Consider the following 21,444-nt stretch of genomic DNA (forward strand, 5'->3'; position numbering starts at 1 on the left):
CATCTTACTCCAACCTTTCGGAAACTTCACTTGTTACTTACAATGGGTCAGTCTACCTCCCTTTCACCTTGCCGCTTCTAGTGAACACCATCATCGCCCTCCCCCCATCTCCCCATCTCCCTCTCGCCTCCGAGTCTGCTGTCCAGGTTAACGAACCCTACACTAAACACAGGCCCACAAGTCCTGCGGTTGGTCTGAGTTCCAGGCAGACGCAGTGGCTTCAGTCTGTCTGCTTTTTGTTCTCTTCGCGGGGAAAGGGGTATCATCTGAGTGAAGATGGAAATTTGGGATTGAGGTGTAGCAGCAGCAGCAACAACAACAACAGCAGCAGCAGCAGCAGCAGGAATCAACAGTGTGGCTAAGCATGCTTCAATTCAGGGAGAGACAGAAGAAGTGGACGTACTGTAGAAACTGGCCATTACGTAGTTTTGGCAGCGATCACCAGTAAATTCATTTGGACACCTGACAAGACAAATAAAATGAGAGAGAAAGAGAGGAGAGAGAAGATAAGTAACTGTTAGGATAGAGTCACCTTCGGCACGAGGCCTGATCACCTTGATGTGGTCACTGTTTAATCAATTTTACCTGGAAATTATCATCTCTACTACGCTCAATAGTCGCTGTCATAAGACAGCAAAAAAAAAAAATTAGCTTTAAAAATTATATTTTTTATTCAGCGGATGCATTTACAAGCCATGAAAATTCAATCCTTTCAGGTCTGAATGGTATATCTGAACCAAATCGAAGTTAAGTGAGATGGTCATTTAAGTTTATATCAGGGATATTACATATTAAGAAATGTTCATTGTTTCCAAAGGTTTCTGTAATTTCACTTTGGAATATTTAATCAGTGGAAATCCACAGGAAAAATTCCATTCGGCAGATGTTGTACATCAGAAAGTGCCCATTTGCAAATATGGAGAGCAAAAATTTGATCCCCGATTCTAGAATCGTCTTGTTTGGAAATGCCAAATTTCTACCTATTTGTCGGTGATGTTGTCCCTTTTCCAAACCGATCACTTGCGAGTATGAGAGGGATTGTCCACATTCTACTAACTCGAAGGAAAAACCCCTACAATTCTTCAGTAAATTGTCACTTCCCACCGTTCGCATAGTTTAATGGGCCCAAAACGTTTTGGGTCTATTAAACTATGCGAACGGTGGGAAGTGAAGAAGGCAGAGTGGATTTTAATGGCTATAAACACAATCTGGAAAGGTGGGGAGCAACTGAATCTGTACTGTACTGTTTCTCGAAGAAAAGGACAGTGTGCAAAAATCCATTAAGAACAGCAAACAGTACGAGATTGTTGAGGGCCTGGTTACATTTTCAGAAGCTGTCCAAATCAAAACAAATATATATATTAAAACACATCTTTCTTTCTAAGCAGTGACAACACCAAGGATTTTTTTTGAGCTGTAGGGGACAGAAAAAAAAACCAGACATGATTATATCTTCACATACGTTCATGTGTAAAGACTCTCATGGGTACAGTCTCTGAACATCTTGCTCCGGTGAATTCGGGTTCACACCTGGAGGGTAGAAATGGGACATCAACAAACAGAACAAGTGCACGCGGCCGGTTATCAGCAACAACTTGTTGGCATTCACAAGTGAGCCCACATCGAGGGGTAAAATCGGGCATCTGGCAGCCAGAATTTAATGGGCATCTATTACTCCTTCAGCGTGACTGCCTCTCCTTTGAAGATAATAGTAGTTTTCACGGGGTTACTGTACATTTACACGCAAGAGTACAAGAAAATTGCCACCTGGGTGTCACAAATGTTCACATCTTCAGTTTGGGACTTCACAGCAATAACAACAGTCATTAGGAACTATTCAATATCCAACCCCTTTCAAGAAGGCTATTAGACATAAATGAATTGTAAACAATTTTACAACACCAAGTTATAGTCCAGCAATTTTATTTTAAATTCACAAGCTTTCGGAGGCTACCTCCTTCCTCAGGTGAACGATGTGGAAATTTCCACATCGTTCACCTGAGGAAGGAGGTAGCCTCCGAAAGCTTGTGAATTTAAAATAAAATTGCTGGACTATAACTTGGTGTTGTAAAATTGTTTACAATTGTCAACCCCAGTCCATCACCGGCATCTCCACATCAAGACATAAATGACACATTGAATAAAGGTGTGCAGAATGTATGATTACCTGATTTGTTGGTTTTAAATTTCCTCTGGAATACAGTAGTTACTGTCCAAGCTTTTGAATTAAATTTTAAAATCTTTATTAAAAAATGTGCGGCGTGTGTGTGTGTGTGTGTGTGTGTGTGTATAAAACATTCAAGCAATATGTGTGTGTTGGAGAGGGAGAGAAAACACATGTGTGTGTGACTTGAGCAATTAAGAGAACTTTAACGTACTCATTTTGTCAGTCTCCGACATCACTTAACAAATTGTTTAAATGGCTAAAGGTTCACAGGATGCAAATATTTCGGCCCGAGTCCATGAGTATTGAGATCCTTACTGTATATAATTACTTTCTATTCTGTATGATCTGTAGAGGGAGCAGGCTTGATGTCCTGATTGGCCTTTTCTCTATCCATGCTTTAGGTGCCACACTTTATTATTAAGCATCTTTTTGAAAGGACTCGATTAGGCTGTGTATAGCTCATCAAGATAATTCCTGTGCCATTATCTTTGGGAAAAAAGCTCCCTGTGATTCTAAACGCTAATGCGGCAGAGTCTGGAAAAATGCACTTCTGATCCAAGCAGAATCTCGATCCAAGCATAACATTTCTTGGCAACGTATTTGTGTATTTATCAGAATCCAACTGCATTATAACATGTGTCAGTGTGACAGAAACACCCCATTCCACTACACCAGTGATAAGATTATGTCATTGTGTGTTTTTTTTTAATCTGGGGAGCTGAACATATTTTTGCTTCCCCTTCTGAATGCAATGATAGGATCACAACTTCCCGATTCAGGTAGAGGGCAGTTTCATCGCAGTGTAATGCTCTTTCCCTACAGATGTGGACGGACCACTTGCTTTCTGTTGCATCACTGCAGCATTTTCCTTTCTTATCGAAGTCAATGACTGTGGCCGTGATGAATGAGCTGTCCAGACACTCTTTCATTTACACTTGAGACCCTCACACCTTAAGAGTGGCAAATGATCAAACCATTATTAGGTCCCTGTCACCACCAAAATGCTCTCCATTTAACTGACAACTAATGAAATAGCAATCTTGGACTGGAATATCTTACAGGGCAATGTGTTTTGGACTCGCTTGTGAATATTTAAACCCTCCTTATTCTCTTCCTATTAACAACCTGCTTACTTAAATCAGGGTGGGGAAGGATTATTTAGACCGACAGCATTATTATTTTTTGGTCCATTATTATTGCTATTATGGTTGCTATGCTTTGTCGATACAACACATTAATTATAATTTAGTAAAGCCCAAGCTGATTGATGGAGGTGCCTGTGGATATTGCTTCATCGGAACTTTAAGCCAAACATTACATCTGTGTCCGATTTTATTTCAAATGCTTGTACCAGCCATGGAGGTTAATGCAAATTGCATGCACAACAGCAGTTAAGTACAGGAACTGGGAATTCATAGTTTGAGGAGATTATAGAACGCAGGGACCATTCCTTCTGACAGCACATGATTCTTCACAGATGCCCTCCTAACGTCCCACACTGGCTACACTACAGCAGGGTCAATAATCTTTATTCGCATTTTATTCTTTGATTCTCCTCTGAAAACATTTCTCATCGGACCATAGTGAGATTCACACGAGGACACATGCTGGATATCACAACATTGTAAGATCTGTCAACATGCCCACTGGGAATGCCACACTTTTGTTGTTTAAACCTCCATGGCCCTGCTTAGAATCAGTGTGGCATGCAATCATTGCAAATTTAAAATCTGGCTATGGGTCCAATTTCTATTATTTTTGAAATCTATTTATTACACATTTCAAATGTTACACTGGGTTAAAAAAAGGATCCAATAGCAGTAATGAATGTGAAGGTCTTGTGTCAAATTATCATTGATTTAGAAACCAACCCACCCCCAACGCACATTCACTCTCGTTCATTGCTCAGTTACACATGAGTTGTACCATTTTCTCTCAAATAGCCTCATTGCTTTTTCACAGTTTTGTTGGAATTTCCAATCTATTTAATGTAATAACTCACTGACTGGAATTAGTCACGGAGACATTTCCTGTGATGGAGAATTTAAGAGTGGGTGTTATAGGGAGGCTCTGAAATAGAAAGCATGACCTAACGTGGGGAAGGGTCTTTCAGAATTCCTCTGACTGCAGAGCAGGTGTAAACAATTTTACAACACCAAGTTATAGTCCGACGATTTTATTTGAAATTTACAAGCTTTCGGAGGCTTCCTCCTTCCTCAGGTAAATGTCAGGAACTCCTCAAAGCCTACGTAGGCTTTGAGGAGTTCCTGACATTTACCTGAGGAAGGAGGAAGCCTCCGAAAGCTTGTAAATTTCAAATAAAATCGTTGGACTATAACTTGGTGTTGTAAAATTGTTTACAATTGTCAACCCCAGTCCATCACCGGCATCTCCACATCATGGCTACCATCGACACTGCAGAGCAGGTGACAGAGGAGGTCATTTTAAAGCTGATCTTTTAGTCTCTTTATCCTCCTTCTTATATAAACAAGTGCGTGCATGAGCATATGCGTTTGCATGTGCCTGTAAGTAAGGTGCCCCATTTACTTATTACTTTCAAATGTAAGTAGCAGGACGGATGGAATTTTACGAAAGACTGGACGCCTGAATCGAACTCAATCAACTGTGCCACACTTTTCATGGCAGTCAGTATGATAAGTGATCCTATTATTTTATAAGTATCGTGTCTTTAATACTCTACAGAAATGCAATTTACGTACTGCTTTTGCATAAATCAAAAAAAGAGCACAAAAGCCCTTTTATCTGAGTTAACAAGAATGGTTAGAGTTAAATTACATCACACAGCTTTCTTTGTTAAGCAAATTAAAAGAGAAGACCGACATAACAGGCTTCCCGTCTAAGCATTAGAAGTTACCTATCAGGCTTAAATTCAAGCCAGAAGTGGCCGATCACAAAGCCACTTTTATATTTTATATTGGGTTAAGCACCGTGCTAGTGTTGTCTGCTCTTTCTGTGCAGGTCCCATCATTGGTGGAAACCCCACAGTGAACTTCCTGGGTTCACTAAGGCCAGATGCCAGGAAGAACTGCTAAGAAAGCAGGTCTTGCACAGGCGAAGTGTAGTTACGGTCTAGTCGCACCAGTGGCAGATTCAACCCTACGTCAAAGTTATTGCATTATCTGCAAGTCTGCCCCGTTGATGGCCTCCATCAGAGACAGATGCAAACATTTTTGTTTATACAGAGAAAGACCCCCAGACTCTAACCTCAGCACTTCGAGCAAAAATAAAGATCTGTCCAGAACCTAATGGGGAAACTACTCTCACTGTAGTCATGGAATAATTGAGCTTTCCCGACACAAATGCTTTCAAAGTTAAGCTCAGGATTTCGTTTACAGCTCTCTCCAAAGAACAGTGTTAGGCAATAAGCCAATTCAGTGCTGGGCACTGCAGCATTTAATCAGCCCAAATTAGTGCTCGTTAAATACATGGGTTGTAAACAGGCCATGAAAGTGTGACCCCCCCTCCCTACTCCCAAACACACACACACACGTACACACAAACAAACACAAGCATACACACAAACAAACACAAGCACACACACACACACACACACGTACACACAAACAAACACAAGCACACACACACACACATGTACACACAAACAAACACAAGCACACATACACATGTACACACAAACAAACACAAGCACACACACACGGACACACAAACAAACAAACACACACACACACACACATGTACACACAAACACACACACACACACTTCTTTCTTGAATTTCCAAATTATTAAGGGATCAAATCTGCCTTGAATTGCCTTTCATTATTGAGATTTGAGGAGAGATTTTCCCGGGTCTGCACCTGGGATAGCAGCAAATAACGGAAAATCGAGCGGGTCAGAGAGCAATTCTGTAAAGGAACCCGTCTGATTTTCCGATATTCACAGCTCCCAGTGATCACAGGCACAAACCCAGGAAAGTCGGCCGTTATAAATGAAGTAAAGCTCGCTGCGTTTTATGTTTAGAGCGTTCTGCCAGTCGTGTGGGTAGCAGGGGGAGCACAGACACTAGTCTGACAGCAGCCTGTAGTCCTGCCGCTACACAAATGGATGGCATTGTAATCGAACCCTACCAATCTCCCTGCATGGAGCAGCCATGACTGGCATGTGATACATGCCGGCTATGTAGACTGGGGCTACTTTAAGCACCGTGGGGTTGACTTTGGTCTTTGGTGCTAGTGCTAAATGGATGGCAGCGGAACATTTTACACTTTGTCCAATTTTATTTTCCATTGCCGATTTGCTATCACTCGTTTTCACCTTCTGTGTGCAGGGTGTACAGAACAACCTGCCACTTGCATGGCTGCCATGCACATCTGAGATGGTAGACAGACACATGCTGGCAGTGCCGTTTCTAACGAAGCTCATCCATCTCTCACACAGCAGCTTCTCTGCATTCCAGTCCATCCGTCCTTTAACATTCATACACTGCACGTCAGGGGAATGGCGGTGAGATGCACACTTAACGTACATTGTATAGATTCACAATGCTGTCCTCATCCAGAATTCACATGTGCACATTTACAGGTGTCACTGGACGGGTGATCGGTGGTTGGATCTCAAGTTAACCTTCCTCCCTCCCTGGCCCAGGCTCGATGAGGCCAATTACAGAGCACCAGAGTGCTGATGTGCCCAAGATCAGCTAACTCAGCGTAGGGATCTCTCCCTGCTCTGTATAATTTAACTTTCAACTGACCTATGCTTTGGTGGGAGAGGGGGGCGCGGGAGGGCGATGGTGGGAAATGTTAGATTTAATTCATTACCACGCCAGATTTAAGGGCACCAAAGTTTACTTTTACAGGCAGGCTTTGGTCATGATCTTGTGACATGTTGATTAAAAGCATGTGTGAGAGTGTGAGGATAAGTTTAACATAACCTGCCCAGTATGAAATTGAGACAATCAGATTGACCACCAGTCTTTCCATTAAACTCAATGCGTGTGTGTGAGAGAGGGCATGTTTGAGGGTGCGTGTGTGAGAGTGCGTGTGAGAGAGAGAGTGCGTGTGAGAGTGCATGTGTGGGAGTGCGTGTGTGTGTGTATGTGTGTGCATGTGAATAGGTGTGCGTGTGAGAGTGTGTGTGTGTGTGTGTGTGTGTGTGCGAGAGAATTTGTGTGTGTCTGTGTGTGAGAGTGTGTGTGAGATTGTGTGTGAATGTTTGTGTGCATGTAAGTGTGCGTGTGAGAGTGTGTGTGAGAGTGTGTGTGTGGATGTGAGTAAGTGAGAGAGAGTGTGTGAGAGCGTGTGTGAGAATGTGTGTGTGTAAGAATGTGTGTGTGAGAGTGTGTATGTGGGAATGTGCGTGTGCGAGAGTGTGTGCGAGAGTGTGTGAGAGTGTGTGCGAGAGTGTGTGTGTGAGAATGTGCGTGTGAGAGTGTGTGCGAGAGTGTGTGAGAGTGTGTGTGTGAGAATGTGCGTGTGCGAGAGTGTGAGTGTGTGCGAGTGTGTGAGAGTGTATGTGTGAGAATGTGCGTGTGCGAGAGTGTGTGAGAGTGTGTGCGAGAGTGTGTGAGAGTGTGTGAGAGTGTGTGAGAGTGTGTGTGTGTGAGAATGTGCATGTACGAGAGTGAGTGTGTGCGAGAGTGTGTGAGAGTGTATGTGTGAGAATGTGCGTGTGCGAGAGTGTGTGTGTGTGAGAGTGTGTGAGTGTGTGTGAGAGAGTGTGCGAGAGTGTGTGAGAGTGTGTGTATGAGAATGTGTGTGTGTAAGAATGTGTGTGTGAGAGTGTGTATGTGGGAATGTGCGTGTGCGAGAGTGTGTGCGAGAGTGTGTGTGAGAATGTGCGTGTGAGAGTGTGTGCGAGAGTGTGTGAGAGTGTGTGTGTGTGAGAATGTGCGTGTGCGAGAGTGTGAGTGTGTGCGAGAGTGTATGTGTGAGAATGTGCGTGTGCGAGAGTGTGTGAGAGTGTGTGCGAGAGTGTGTGAGTGTGTGCGAGAGTGAGTGAGAGTGTGTGTGTGTGTGAGAATGTGCATGTGCGAGAGTGAGTGTGTGCGAGAGTGTGTGAGAGTGTATGTGTGAGAATGTGCGTGTGCGAGAGTGTGTGAGTGTGTGCGAGAGTGTGTGAGTGTGTGTGTGAGAGAGTGTGCGAGAGTGTGTGAGAGTGTGTGTGTGAGAATGTGCGTGTGCGAGAGTGTGTGAGTGTGTGCGAGAGTGTGTGAGTGTGTGTGTGAGAGAGTGTGCGAGAGTGTGTGAGAGTGTGTGTGTGAGAATGTGCGTGTGCGAGAGTGTGTGAGTGTGCGAGTGTGAGTGTGTGAGAGTGTGTGTGTGTGAGTATGTGCGTGTGCGAGAGTGTGAGTGTGTGTGAGAGTGTGTGTGTGAGTGTGTGAGAGTGTGTGCGAGAGTGTGTGTGAGAATGTGCGTGTGCGAGAGTGTGTGTGTGTGTGTGAATGTGTGTGTGTGTGAATGTGTGTGTGTGCGAGAGTGTGTGAGAGTGTGTGCGAGAGTGTGTGTGAGAATGTGCGTGAGAGAGTGTGTGAGAGTGTGTGCGAGAGTGTGTGCGAGAGTGTGTGTGTGAGAATGTGCGTGAGAGAGTGTGTGAGAGTGTGTGCGAGAGTGTGTGTACATGTGAAGGGAGCCTTTCACATTGACACCATTTACAGCAGGCAGCTGTTGAACAAACTCTCATGGTTGTTCTGAATGGGACAGGGAAGCATTTAATAAAGACAGACTCCAAGGCTCCCTTAAAACCAAAAATAATGAATCTCTATTTCATCAGTTAATAATTTTAGTCGAATAGGTTTCCACAAAGGGCCTTGGGGGAGGTATAATCCCTGTACATTGTACTTCAGTACAGAGGGCTGCAATGCTTTTCAAGTAGATGTTTCGCTGTATGAAACAGGACAATCAGAAGGAGTTCAAAGGGCGGACTGCACGTTTCTGGGCTGTGCATCTTTTGGCCAACAAATCAGCTAATTAGAGCCTTAATACAAAGGACCAGCTTTGGGTTTTGATTTGACAATTGGGAGAACAGTCACTTCAATCCTGAACCAATAGTGAGACACCTATCTCTACCATCACTATCTGTGTTTTTTTTAAAACAGTATGAACTTGCTACCAGCTCAAACCATTTTTGCTTTGAAAGGATTTTCAGTATATGGATGAATTTTACCAAATTAAAATCCAGTCACAGGCTTTTGTGTTGCAATGCGATGTTAAAAGAAAAACATCTTACTTTTGTAAGTAGTGCAATCAAAGCTATATAAATAAAGTCATTTTATATGATTCAAGTACAGGTTGGATGCTGAGGTAATTCTATAATTTTTTTAAAAAAAGGAGATGGTGGTTTTGAAGAACAGCCTCCAAGAACCCTTCAAATGCAGTATCTTTATGTTAAACTTGAAGCTGTTTTGGCAATCTGATCTGGTATAAGAGCCAGATTCCGGTAAATGTGAGTAATTTGAGATTTGGTATGTGGTAAGTGTGACATGCTTGGAAAGAACAGGTGACTTTGGACCTACAGTTCCCAAAGCTCTCCACCACTGGGGGATTTTCCTCGTGTCATGTCTGGGTCTATTGTAGACTAATTGATGGAGATTGATTGCCATGAGTAGTCAACAACTCCATTATCATTGTATCATGTGATGGTAGAAGGCAAACTAGTTGGACCTTGCGTCTAGCAATTCTGACGTTCCTAACACGCTAGTAGTTGGGCTACAAGGGCTAGCTTCCAGTAACACTGTAAAGCTGCAGTTCCATCGAAGACATTAAAAACCGACCAGCATCACTGGTAATAAACATGAAGCTATAAAGCTCCCCGCGACGACAATAGATCAGACATGCGGAACGGAGAGCGTAAAGGAAAGGTTGGATTCACTTACTGACAGGAGAGTTTATTAATACCATTGATAACGAAACACTGTCCTCCGTTCACACAATAGTGCCGATCGCTCTCGTTGCATGGCCTTGCGTGGCCTGACCAAGGCGTAGGCGAAGTGGTAGCTGCAGATGGGAAGAACAGCAATATTAAAGAGGAGACGATTATTATTATTTTAACTACAGCACATCAACAAGGCTTGAAGTCCAATGGCTTTGTTTGTAGTCCCGTGTATTAGGACTGAACTGTTTTTTTTTTGTAGCTGTAATTGTTAAGATACCATTGGGAGAATGAGAAGTATCCAGAATTTAACATTCTCATCCTCATGTTCAAATCCCTCCTCTCTATCTCTGTAGCCTCTTCCTACCTTGCAACTCTCTGAGAACTCTGCGCTCCTCCAACTCTGGTCTCTTATACATCCTCCACTCCCTTTACCCCACCACTGGCAGCCATGCCTTCAGCAGTCTCGGCCCTGAGCTCTGGAATTCCCTCCCTAAACTCCTCTGCCTCTCCACCTCTCTCTTCTTTTGGATCCTCTTTAAAACCTACCTCTTTGACAAGGCTTTTCGCCACTTATCTTAATATTTCCTTTGGCTCGGTGTCAATTTTTGTTTGATTACGCTCCTGTGAAGAGTTTTGGGACATTTTCCTACGTTAAAGGCATTATATAAATGCAAGTTCTTTCTTTACTTGCATCATTCATGTCAGAGAAGGCAGGTTTTTAAGCATTATTCATAGGCCATTGACTTGCGGTGACATTTCACGTCAGCTCTTGTCTACCATTCAGTTCAGTGGGCTGCCTGAACTCAAAGCTTAAAATGAGAACTTGCACCCTCTGCATTGACGCTGTCCTGATGCGCAGTGCCACAGAACCACTTCATCCAGATGTGATACCAATTGAGCTATGTACAGGTACGATCCAAATAATCAGACCACACTAACACCAAACACTGGTACAATGAGAAACACAACAGCATGTTTACAGCAGAGTGGAGCATAAACATAATGGGTAGCATTTTGTACCCAGTCCACAGTCTGCATGATTCTCCATCCACTAAAATTAACGGCCTTGGCTTTGATTTTACCCAAATGGATGCAGTGACTCTGCGCCTGAATTCCCGATATCTGCTCCCACTCCATGGAGTTTAACGCCCGGAACAGTGGATCATAAAATTTACCCTCGGCTGCAAGGATTAGAATTTAAAAAATTGAACCCAATAACTACTTGACCATCGAAAGCAGCGATAGAACAGGGCATGTAATGTAAAGCAATCGGGTTAAAGTACTACTGCAGGATATCATCAGCATTCACTTCTGAAGATCACAACAATCTTATAGCACCTCACTGCAATTCTGAATACTAGTGAACATTTTGATAGTGAAGGCAAGACAATTCCTTGTTTGGTATAGAGTATTTTTCTTTTAAGATGCAATTGCCAGTTTTATGTTCCATTACCATGACAACACTTGTGATTGACTGTTATCAGAAACAGTTCCCATTATCGAATACGTGGCTTTTGTTTTAGCCCTGCTGGTACAACCTCTCGTGTGGGACAGACTAGTTATTCAAAATAAAAAGAGATGTCAGAAACGTACAAGAGGCCAATCAGTAACGGAAAGGCAGATTGGAGCTTTATGAGTGACTCGCGTTGGTGTCTGTCCCATCTAGTGCTGACTGGCCTGCTCAACATTTCCAGCATTTTCTGCTTTTTGATTTCAGATTTCCAGCATTTGCAGCTTTTTTTTCCTTTTTAAAAAGGAGGCTGTTTATTTGGTTCATTCGCATAGAATCACTTCACTCCCATTTTATTTAAAAATTATTATTTTCAACAATTAACACCATTTCCAGAACCGAGCACAGAGAGATTTCCTCAGCTGGGAATTTAAAACAAAAATTCCCTCCATCATATCACTTCGAGAGACCTTTATATAAGCTGCTCCCATAAAATCAATCGGCAATATTAATCAGTTTAAAAGCTAAATCCCTCGCCCCACTTTCCCCTTTCTATGCCACTAAGTCCCCTTGTTTCTATACTAGAAACTCCCTTGATTTTTCTAATTGAACAGGCGCCTCTGTTATGAGCATTTGCTTTGAGCTGTGGAATACTCCTGTTTGCCACTGCAGTCTCAATAAGTGGACTTCAAGCTCACATAAAGTATTAGCAAAAGAAAATCAAACCAGGCAACAACCAAGCATCGACAGTCTGTGGGCTGGGAGATATAAAGTAGAAGAAGTTATATTAAGGCAATATAATGGCCCTTCACAACCTCTCGTCTCCCATACTCACCACCCACCCCCCTACACACACACCCCTCATCTCATCTAAGAACAGATTATTACATAAAAGCATCAAGACTGGATATAAATGTTGACAAACCTCAGCTAACCCTCCAGAAAAGATTTTTTGACCCAATGAAAATAAAAGCATTCCATTTGAACAGCCAGCTTTGGGTGGAGAGAAAGAGGAGTTCACTGAAGGGTTGAAAATAGGGTGAAGAGTACATAGATTGCAATCACTCCAGACAGCAGACTGTAAAAGGAGCACTGTGCACATTGCAGAGTCAGGTAATATTACATCTCATCAGTGTGTAGACTACAGTGTTGTACAGGAGCATAGAGTACTTAGCAAAGTCCATACTATAACAACAGAGTTTATGACATACGTTCTCCCTGTTCTTTGGTTCTTTTGTTATTACACTGATAACTATTAGTAATAATCAATACCAAAACAAAATTAAATAATAAAGCGGAACTTTCAGTTTCTGATTTTAAATCCTTTTTCTCCCCCTTCTTTTTACAAATGTTGATTTCGGGGGCTGGGGAGAGGAGCAGAAAAGGGATAAATTGTGAAAAGTGACTCACTTTCCATCATGAGAAAATGAAAATGGAAAAGTACGACAGTCTGGGTGGGAGAGAGGTGAGGAGACAGAATGTGAGAATTCGATTTCTGGGAGCTGGCTTGTTGGCTGCATTTCAGAAAGAGTTGAACATTGCAACGCTAAGAATGAGCCGCAGTGATGCCCACTGCAACCTGCTCGATAACAAAACCCTGTCAAAGCACAGTAGTTGCAGTTGCTGCTATTAGACAGACTGTTGCTCAAATCAAAAGACTAAACCCACCGAAAGTTGCCGATTTGGTTTATAATTGTAAAGCACTAACTCACTGATGTACAATGGATTGGAAGGAATGGGCATTCATGCATTTTTAAAGGCACATGCAAGGGCTCCGAAACACATCAGTACTGTGCTCTAACAAAAGACTGCTTTTATTATTTCCACTTTCACGGCTAACAACAACTTCAACTATTGTGATTCCATCGCTTAAAAATCTTCATTTAAAGAAATTAAAATCCATGATATAAAATAACCACTGCTCTATTGCATAAATCCTTCAAATCACACTAAGCAAAAAAAAAAATTCTAATTTGAAGTGTAAAATCAGCTTCTCCGCTTGTGTTTGCAAGACAGCTTATTTTGTAACCAACTGCAAGCTGGTTGCCTCAGGAAAACACACGACCAGGATTTTAACCCTGACGCTGCCAACACATGAACCTCCACAGGTTTGGACAAAATGGCTTCAGATCCACGCAAATCTAACTAGTGCCTTGGAGCTGTTTTAATTTTTAAACTGAATACACAGTCGAAGTGTTCTAGGCATTGCGCACGTAATCAATGAAGAAAGGAACAGCATCGGTACAGAAAAATAGCTCAGCGTAACTTTAAACATTGCAGTAAGAATTTAAAAGAATACTTCCCTCTACCAACTAGTTCACATAGTTAAGGCTGTGGACTGACTGGAAATTGCTCTTTTAAAAAGGCACTTATTGGAGAACAGCTCAGCCAGGAAAAAAAATAAATTTAGTAAAGTGCACCTCAATGTTTGGAGAGATGTCAGACAATTAGCATTGTACCAAAGCCAAATGATTCATCCCAAAAGTAAAAGGGACTCTGAAGAGCCATTACTATGTTTGAGGTACATAGTTACACATGTGCATGACCAGGGCACAGGCATTACTTGGGTGGGCTCCACGAATAAAATACTCCCTCCATAAAGCTAAAAATGAAACCCCGAGACCCTGGACTAGCACGAGTGAATCGGTGTCTCATTTCTCTTGCAGAATCAGCACCAGGCCAGCGCGAGGATGCCCCAACAGAATCACGACTCATCCCCAGTGGGAAGGATGTCGAAATTTCAGAGCTATTAAAACTTCTCACTTCTTTTCAGTTGACGGCGAGCTGCTCTCCCCCTCCACCCCTTTACTTCAACCATCTTACCTGGGAAGAGACGCATTTTTAAAAGCCTTGAGTCACAAAGCCGCATTGTCTGAGAACTTGACCTTGCCCAAACTTTAACCGCCTACTGGCTCTCTTTACTGAAATCAGCTCAAACTATCGGCTGCTCCTGTGGTCTCAGAACAATCTCGGAACTTCTGGCCTTTTTTTTTGCTTTAAATATACTTTGCCCACGTCATTGCACCGTCAAATATCTGATTTACATTGGCGCTGGTCGACAGGTACGACGTCAGCCTGAAATGATGAGAGGCTAGGGAGGGTTGCGGGGGAAGCATTGCTAAAAGAAAAATCATGCTTTTGCCTTCAAATGAATCTCGGGTCACGAAGCTGCGTCAAAACACACGTCCTGCCACCACTCCCAGGAGGAACACTGATCTTGAGAATGAAAATCAGCTCACACAAAATGTTATCGCAATGTATTGATACAGCCATCAAATCAAGCCAGAAAGCCCTTCATCGCAAATGACAGAACTCAAGGTGTGATTGCTCATACTAATTGCTCCATTTTCTACAAGTAGAGACAAAGACAAATGTAACCATTTTCAAGCTGCCCCTTTTCCCAAAGCCACCCCGTACTTGGACTGCATACAGCGGTGGCCAATTTTCGCAAGGGCACTTTTAACCCCTGCAGTAGCCATGACTCCGACAGTGGCGCTTCTGAATTCTTGCTCGCGCAACGCACTTATCTGGATTCCTCGTGCCATGTTGGATGAGGGGAACGTAGCTTCTCCTCGCGTGTGTTATTTAAACAGTGGGACAAAGTCCAAAGGCTCGGTCAACTTAACAGCATCCTGTGTAAGACTAGACCATTCATCATTGATCCTTAAGCAGATCAGCACATTTCTATTTGTCGCAGGGAAGCCAGGTTGGAGGGGGGGGGAATGCGGGGGAGAGGAGACGGTGACTTTTTCAGATACTCTACCTTCCGTTATTCAAACCTTTATTCTAGACTAAATTAATTTAGCCCCCCCAGCTAGACTCCTAGTGTGATGACCATCTAGTTATTGCAAAGTATATATTCTGATTAAATTGAGACCAAGACTAAGGGCTCGAGTTTCCCAAGAAATTGCAGGTGCGTTGGGGGTGGTGGGCTCCGCAAATCGGGGAAATCCCGTTCGGGTTCGGGAACCGGCTCCAACCCGCCGACTTCCGAGTTCCCCACAGACGCAACTGTGTGTGCGCGGGCGTCACAAATCCAGAAATCCCGCCGTTGAAGAACCAAATGTACTTCATTGAGGTACTTAAGGCACTTTACTTGTGACATAGTAGGTAGTGAGAACGATTTTTAATTTACCTGGGCAGCTTTCCCACGACTTCTGAAGGGCCGGAACAGGCAAAAATAAACAAAATAAATTAAAGAAGAAACCATTGCACGAAGTTAAAACTCAAAATCAACCTACCTCTCCACCTTGCTCCGATGTTCGATGTCTCCCTATCTGATCTCCCCCTTTTCACCCCCCCCCCCGATGTCCCCCCCGATCTCCCCCTCTTTACCCCCTGATATCCCCCTGATCTTCCCCTCTTCATCCCCCCTGATGACCCCCTCTTCACCCCCCCCAAAGTCCCCCCGATCTCCTCCTCTTCACTCCCCCACGTCCCCCCAATCTCCCCCTCTTCACCCCAGATCTTCCCCTCTCCCCCCAGATCTTCCCCTCTCCCCCCAATCTTCCCCTCTCCCCCCCGATCTTCCCTTCTCTCCCCAGATCTTCCCCACTCCCCCCGATCTTCCCTTCTCCCCCCCGATCTTCCCCACTCCCCCCGATCTTCCCCACTCCCCCCCCGATCTTCCCCTCTCCCCCCTCCGATCTTCCCCTCCCCCCCCGATCTTCTCCACTCCCCCCGATCTTCCCCTCTCCACCCCCGATCTTCCCCACTCCCCCCCAATCTTCCCCTCCCCCCCCGATCTTCTCCACTCCCCCCGATCTTCCCCTCTCCACCCCCGATCTTCCCCACTCCCCCCCAATCTTCCCCTCTCCCCCCAGATCTTCCCCTCTCCCCCCAATCTTCCCCTCTCCCCCCCCGATCTTCCCTTCTCTCCCCAGATCTTCCCCACTCCCCCCGATCTTCCCTTCTCCCCCCCGATCTTCCCCTCTCCCCCCCCGATCTTCCCCACTCCCCCCCGATCTTCCCCACTCCCCCCAATCTTCCCCTCTCCACCCCCAATCTTCCCCACTCCCCCCCAATCTTCCCCTCTCCCCCCGATCTTCTCCACTCCCCCCGATCTTCCCCTCTCCACCCCCGATCTTCCCCACTCCCCCCCAATCTTCCCCTCTCCCCCCACCGATCTTCCCCTCTCCCCCCAATCTTCCCCTCTCCCCCCACCGATCTTCCCCTCTCCCCCGCGATCTCCCACTCTCCCCCCCCACGATCTCCCGTTCCAATGCCAGATGACGTCACGCTCTTTCTCTCCCCCCCCCCACCTCGCGTTGCACCCCCTTGATGGCAGCCAGCCTGTCAATCAGGCTGTCTGCCGGGCGCGAAACCCAGAGAGCACGTTAACCATCATCAATTACGATGTGATCGTGTCGGAAACGATAAGTTTTGTTTATTCGGGTTTGCCACGGGCACCTTCACCACCGCGCCCCCCACCCCACCGCTGCCAACCTGCCACCATTTCAAAATTGAGCCCTAAGACTCTGTGATTCTGCGCAACTGAAACAGTTCCATTAATATTCTTTCACCTGCATTGCATAGTGTCTGTTGTGCTTAGTATGCATGTTACATAATGACAAGATTACTTTCTCAAAAAATAAACTAATAACATGGATTAACGGGGAGAGCTCTATTTTCACACTTGCTTCACATTCTGCATCACAAACCTAATCACTGTGCATGCAAGTGACGAGCTCCTGTTTGCAGTGGAACATGAGGAAGTGTCATAATTGAGAGAGCAATATTAACATGGTGATGTCAATATTATTTGAAGGGCCATTGGCGGCCGCACTGAGCATGTTGCTTGCTCCACGAGATGGGAATGATATATATACGATGCAAAACGACAAAGCAGTGTTTTTTTTTAAAAAACAGTTTACTCATAAACCTACATTTCAACCTTCTTTTTTCACACAGAGGTAATAAAATCTGGAACTCTCTCCTCCAAAAAGCTGTGGATGCTAGGACAATTCGAGCTTTCAAGAGTGAGATGGATAGATGTTTGTTAGGTAAGGGTATTAAGGGATATGTAGTGGATAAATGAAGTTGAGGTACAGATCAGTCATGATCTAATTGAATGACAGAGCAGGCTCGAGGGGCTGAATGGTCTACTCATGCTCCTAATGTTCCTCTGTTACATACAGCACAGAAACAGGACATTCGGCCGGACGGGTCTGTTCTGTGCCAGTGTTTATGCTCCACTCGAGCCTCCTCCCACCTTACTTCATCTCACCCTATCAACATATCCTTCTATTCCTTTCTCCCTCATGTTCTTATCTAGCTTCCCCTTAAATGTATCTGTGATAATCGTCTCAACCATTCCATTGGTAGTGAGTTCCACATTCTCACCACTCCGAGTAAAGAAGTTACTCCCTAAATTTTTAAAAACATTTTTAAACCACTCAACGGATTTACTTATTCTGAATGGCCCTGGATTTTAGTTTTGGATTCGATGTCACGTGGCTAGGGAGGTCAGTCACCTCTTGGTTCTTACTGTCCCTTGTCTGGCTTTTTCCTTCCCATCGCCCTCACATAATCCCATTACACATCCAAAAAAAGGCTGCGGAATACATGGCGGAAAGGATAGTGGGAGCTGATTCAAAGAGTTCTAGGAATACTTAACTCAGCAGAGCGAGACGGTGTGCCGTGCCAAAACAAAATGCCGCCTCGACACAACTGGTGGAGTCAGCATTGATGCACTAAAAAGAATTGTGTCTTGTCCATCATACAGAATAATAAATGGCTGGCATAGGAAGAGGCTCGGACTCAGAATTCTGCTGACATTCCCCGAGCTTTGTCTTTGAGTTCCATGACTCGATTAAATTACTGTTGGTACCTCACTGTCAGCTGTTTATTATATTGGACTGCTCTTTTGCTGAATCATCGCCTATGTTACCAGAATGAAATTGCATCCATAATAGAAACATGTAAAATGTTCAGCAGGATACTGAAGCGACCTGAATAGAAAGATTGGTTCAACCGCCTTTAATACTGAACAAGTCATTTAGTTTGGTGACTATTTTATGCTAATAGTTTGAAAACATTTCTAAATCGGTTGTAAATATAAATGAACATGTCTTACACTCTCATATATACACATGTTTATATAAAACAGTTGATCTCCCATGGCTTTACTCACAGAACAAATTTAAATAAATACATTTTTTTGGAATTAAATAGGCCTCAACAACACCCGGCACCTCTGACTCATTACCAATCTAGTTTCTATGCGTCAGACGAATTACATGAGATGGCTTACAAATCCAGTCCCAGGTTTCTGCAGGCCTAGGCTTGAAGATGAACATAGAGCTGTTTACAGCTAATTAAACTTACTCACAGTCACAACCTCTAAATGGTTAGAGTTATTTCAGCTTGCTCACTTAGATTTTCAGTTTTTGGTATTGAACTATTATGGTTGCCTTTTGTATTTATTGTGGAAGGCGATTGTTGGCTCTGATTCACCACTGTCAAGCCACATGACTGGGAATTACATGCACAGACCAATTATAAAGCAACCAGGGACTCAAACTATACACTCATATAGGCATAAAACTTTGTAGATATATAAATACATTGTAGTATGTGTGTCTCTAAATATATAGCACTGTGGGAGAACCGTCACCACACGGACTGCAGCGGTTCAAGAAGGCGGCTCACCACCACCTTCTCAAGGGCAATTAGGGATGGGCAATAAATGCTGGCCTCGCCAGCGACGCCCACATCCCATGAACGAATAAAAAAAATATATATATAAAATGTCTATTATTTATTATTTCCCATTTATCAAATATGGATAAATTTGACATGACTCATCCTATCTACAAATCTTTGCATCGTTGGCAAAGGAAAAATAATGGGACCCAAAACTGAACACATATTATAAAAAATTATATGTTATATATCCTGAAGTGATTTCAGGGCTATAATCTCTTTGAGGTGTTGATCACAATTCTATACTGCTTCAACTTCATTGGTTCATCTGAGCCCTTCAATTAAATTATTTACTTGTAAATCATGACCAGGTCACACATTAAACATTTCAGCCAGTTCTGGTCACCAAGGCACAAGAGAGATATTCAAACACAGGAGGCAGTGCAGAGAAGAGCCACAAGGCTAATCCTCAGTGTCAGAGGTTTGAGTTATGAGAGACTTAGGCTTCTCAGCCTGGAAAGGAGGCGTCAGGGAGGTGATCTTATATCGATGTGCTAAGAGAATGGAGATTGCAAACCCAGAATATTATTTTAAATTAAATTATGAGAACTGAAAAAAGGGACAAAGGTTCAAATTAGTAAAAGGACATTTTCGGCCTGTATCAGGAAATTCTTCTTCACATTAAAAAGTGATCAACGTGCAAAATAAACTTCTAGTTGGAGTAGTGGAGGCATTTCAGAAAGAATTAGACAGTACAATGGGAGGACTTTAGCATCTTTTGGAATTGATGAATTGAGATGGGCTGAATGGGCCTTCCTCATCCATAATTATCTTTCAATCTTGTAGTTACTTCAAGGTATCCATGATTCTCTATGTACAATATGTAAGCATATATGGTTTGCACTGACCATATGTAATTTATACACATATTATATACGCAATTTGTAAATATACATATTACTAGGTATGGTCAACTGTAACTATGATCGGTGACACAATACTTTAATCCTTAGCATGTGGATAAGTTTACTCTTGCAGGTATTATTGGGCTGTATGGGGGGGCTGAGTACACTTGTTAGTGGCTGCCCTTCCCGATTTTGATGAGTAAAAACACATCAGTGATTGACTGGTCACACCACAGATGCAACCATGTCAACCCTTGTATTCCGAGCCAACAGCCAATGAAAACCTTTTTGAAGAATGCGCAAAATGGAGGATGGGAGCCAGGAAAATAAAACAGGCAAGTAACAAGGTTTTAAAATCCACTTGTTTTAACAGTAAAAAAGGTCAGAAAAGATCCAATATTTTAGATGTGACAGATAGAAGGTAACATTAAAGCTAAAAAAAACAGAGAACAGTAGACAAAAAGGAAAGAAAGGTAAGCACGGTTCATTTTTAAATTTTTACGTAAAAATGTGCTTTAAGTGGTTAAGTTAGTAGTTGGGTAATAATATTACTCCTGATTTAAGGGTAGTTTCATTACTTTAATAGCAGTATTATATTCAACATCATATTGCTCGAATTGAAAACTGATGAAGTTGGTTGGCCCAGGGAGAAGGAGTTTCTGTGGACCGACTGGCAGTCTAAGGGTTAACTAATTTTAAATACTGTCAGTGGTATGCTTTTAACTTTACATCAATGTAAGCTTCATTTTCACCAACGCCTGGGCTGGACATTAATTGTGAAGCAGCCTTCTCTAACACAAAGGCCTGTTTATTTAGTTTGAGATTTCAGCACCAAGGACAACTCTTCTCTTTTATTTGGGCCTGTCACAAAGCTCCGATCTCCTGGAGGGTTTCCCTTCACCGTTGAATGAGCCAATGTTTGGATGTCAGTTCGAAACACAAGGCAGTGACGAGCTGCCGGCTGGTCATTTTTGGAAATGTCATCTCTGTAAACTGTGCCTCCTCCGGGGCCTGGGAGATGGTGTCACTAACATAATTGCTCAAAGCACTTAAAACAATGTTAAACACAGTGATGTGGCCACAAAGTAGATTTTCTGATGGATGAATGTCAAAGTGAAGAATATTCGAAGCAATCCTTTGCGGGGTTGGCTGGTGGGGGGGGGGGAGGGGGGAACGAGGCAGGGTGGAAACGTTTCTCAACTTTCTAGGCTGGGAGACTATGTTGGCTCTGCTAACGATATGAAGCCATTTTCCAGTTACATTGAACATTCATCCAGCACAGAGGCTAAAGGTCCAATCTCATTGATGCGCAGTAGAAAGATAGACAGACTGATAAAAGGCACAAACAGTGACCGGATTTATACTTTATAAGTGCTACTGTTTGCATCTGACAGGAAAATATCTCTGTAGGATGAGCAGATGGTGGGGT

The 21,444-nt window shown here is 43.4% G+C and overlaps 1 protein-coding gene across 3 annotated transcripts in view; it reads right to left on the reverse strand.

Moving 5' to 3' along the window:
- The window catches only part of nrg1 (neuregulin 1), a 180,515-nt gene that overhangs the window by 34,259 nt on the left and 124,812 nt on the right, over window positions 1–21,444 (reverse strand). The window contains exons 2-3 of one of the 3 annotated variants that reach the window (XM_067994407.1): window positions 10,018–10,138; window positions 404–462 (exon numbers count right to left, since the gene is read on the reverse strand). In XM_067994407.1, coding sequence (XP_067850508.1) covers window positions 404–462; window positions 10,018–10,138 — 180 coding nt within the window. Of the gene's footprint in view, window positions 1–403; window positions 463–1,462; window positions 1,531–10,017; window positions 10,139–21,444 lie in introns of those variants that run through there. The other 2 variants (XM_067994408.1, XM_067994409.1) reach the window with 2 other exon arrangements.

The sequence above is a fragment of the Heptranchias perlo genome, chromosome 1, assembly GCF_035084215.1.
Source record: "Heptranchias perlo isolate sHepPer1 chromosome 1, sHepPer1.hap1, whole genome shotgun sequence".
Lineage (NCBI taxonomy): Eukaryota > Metazoa > Chordata > Chondrichthyes > Hexanchiformes > Hexanchidae > Heptranchias > Heptranchias perlo.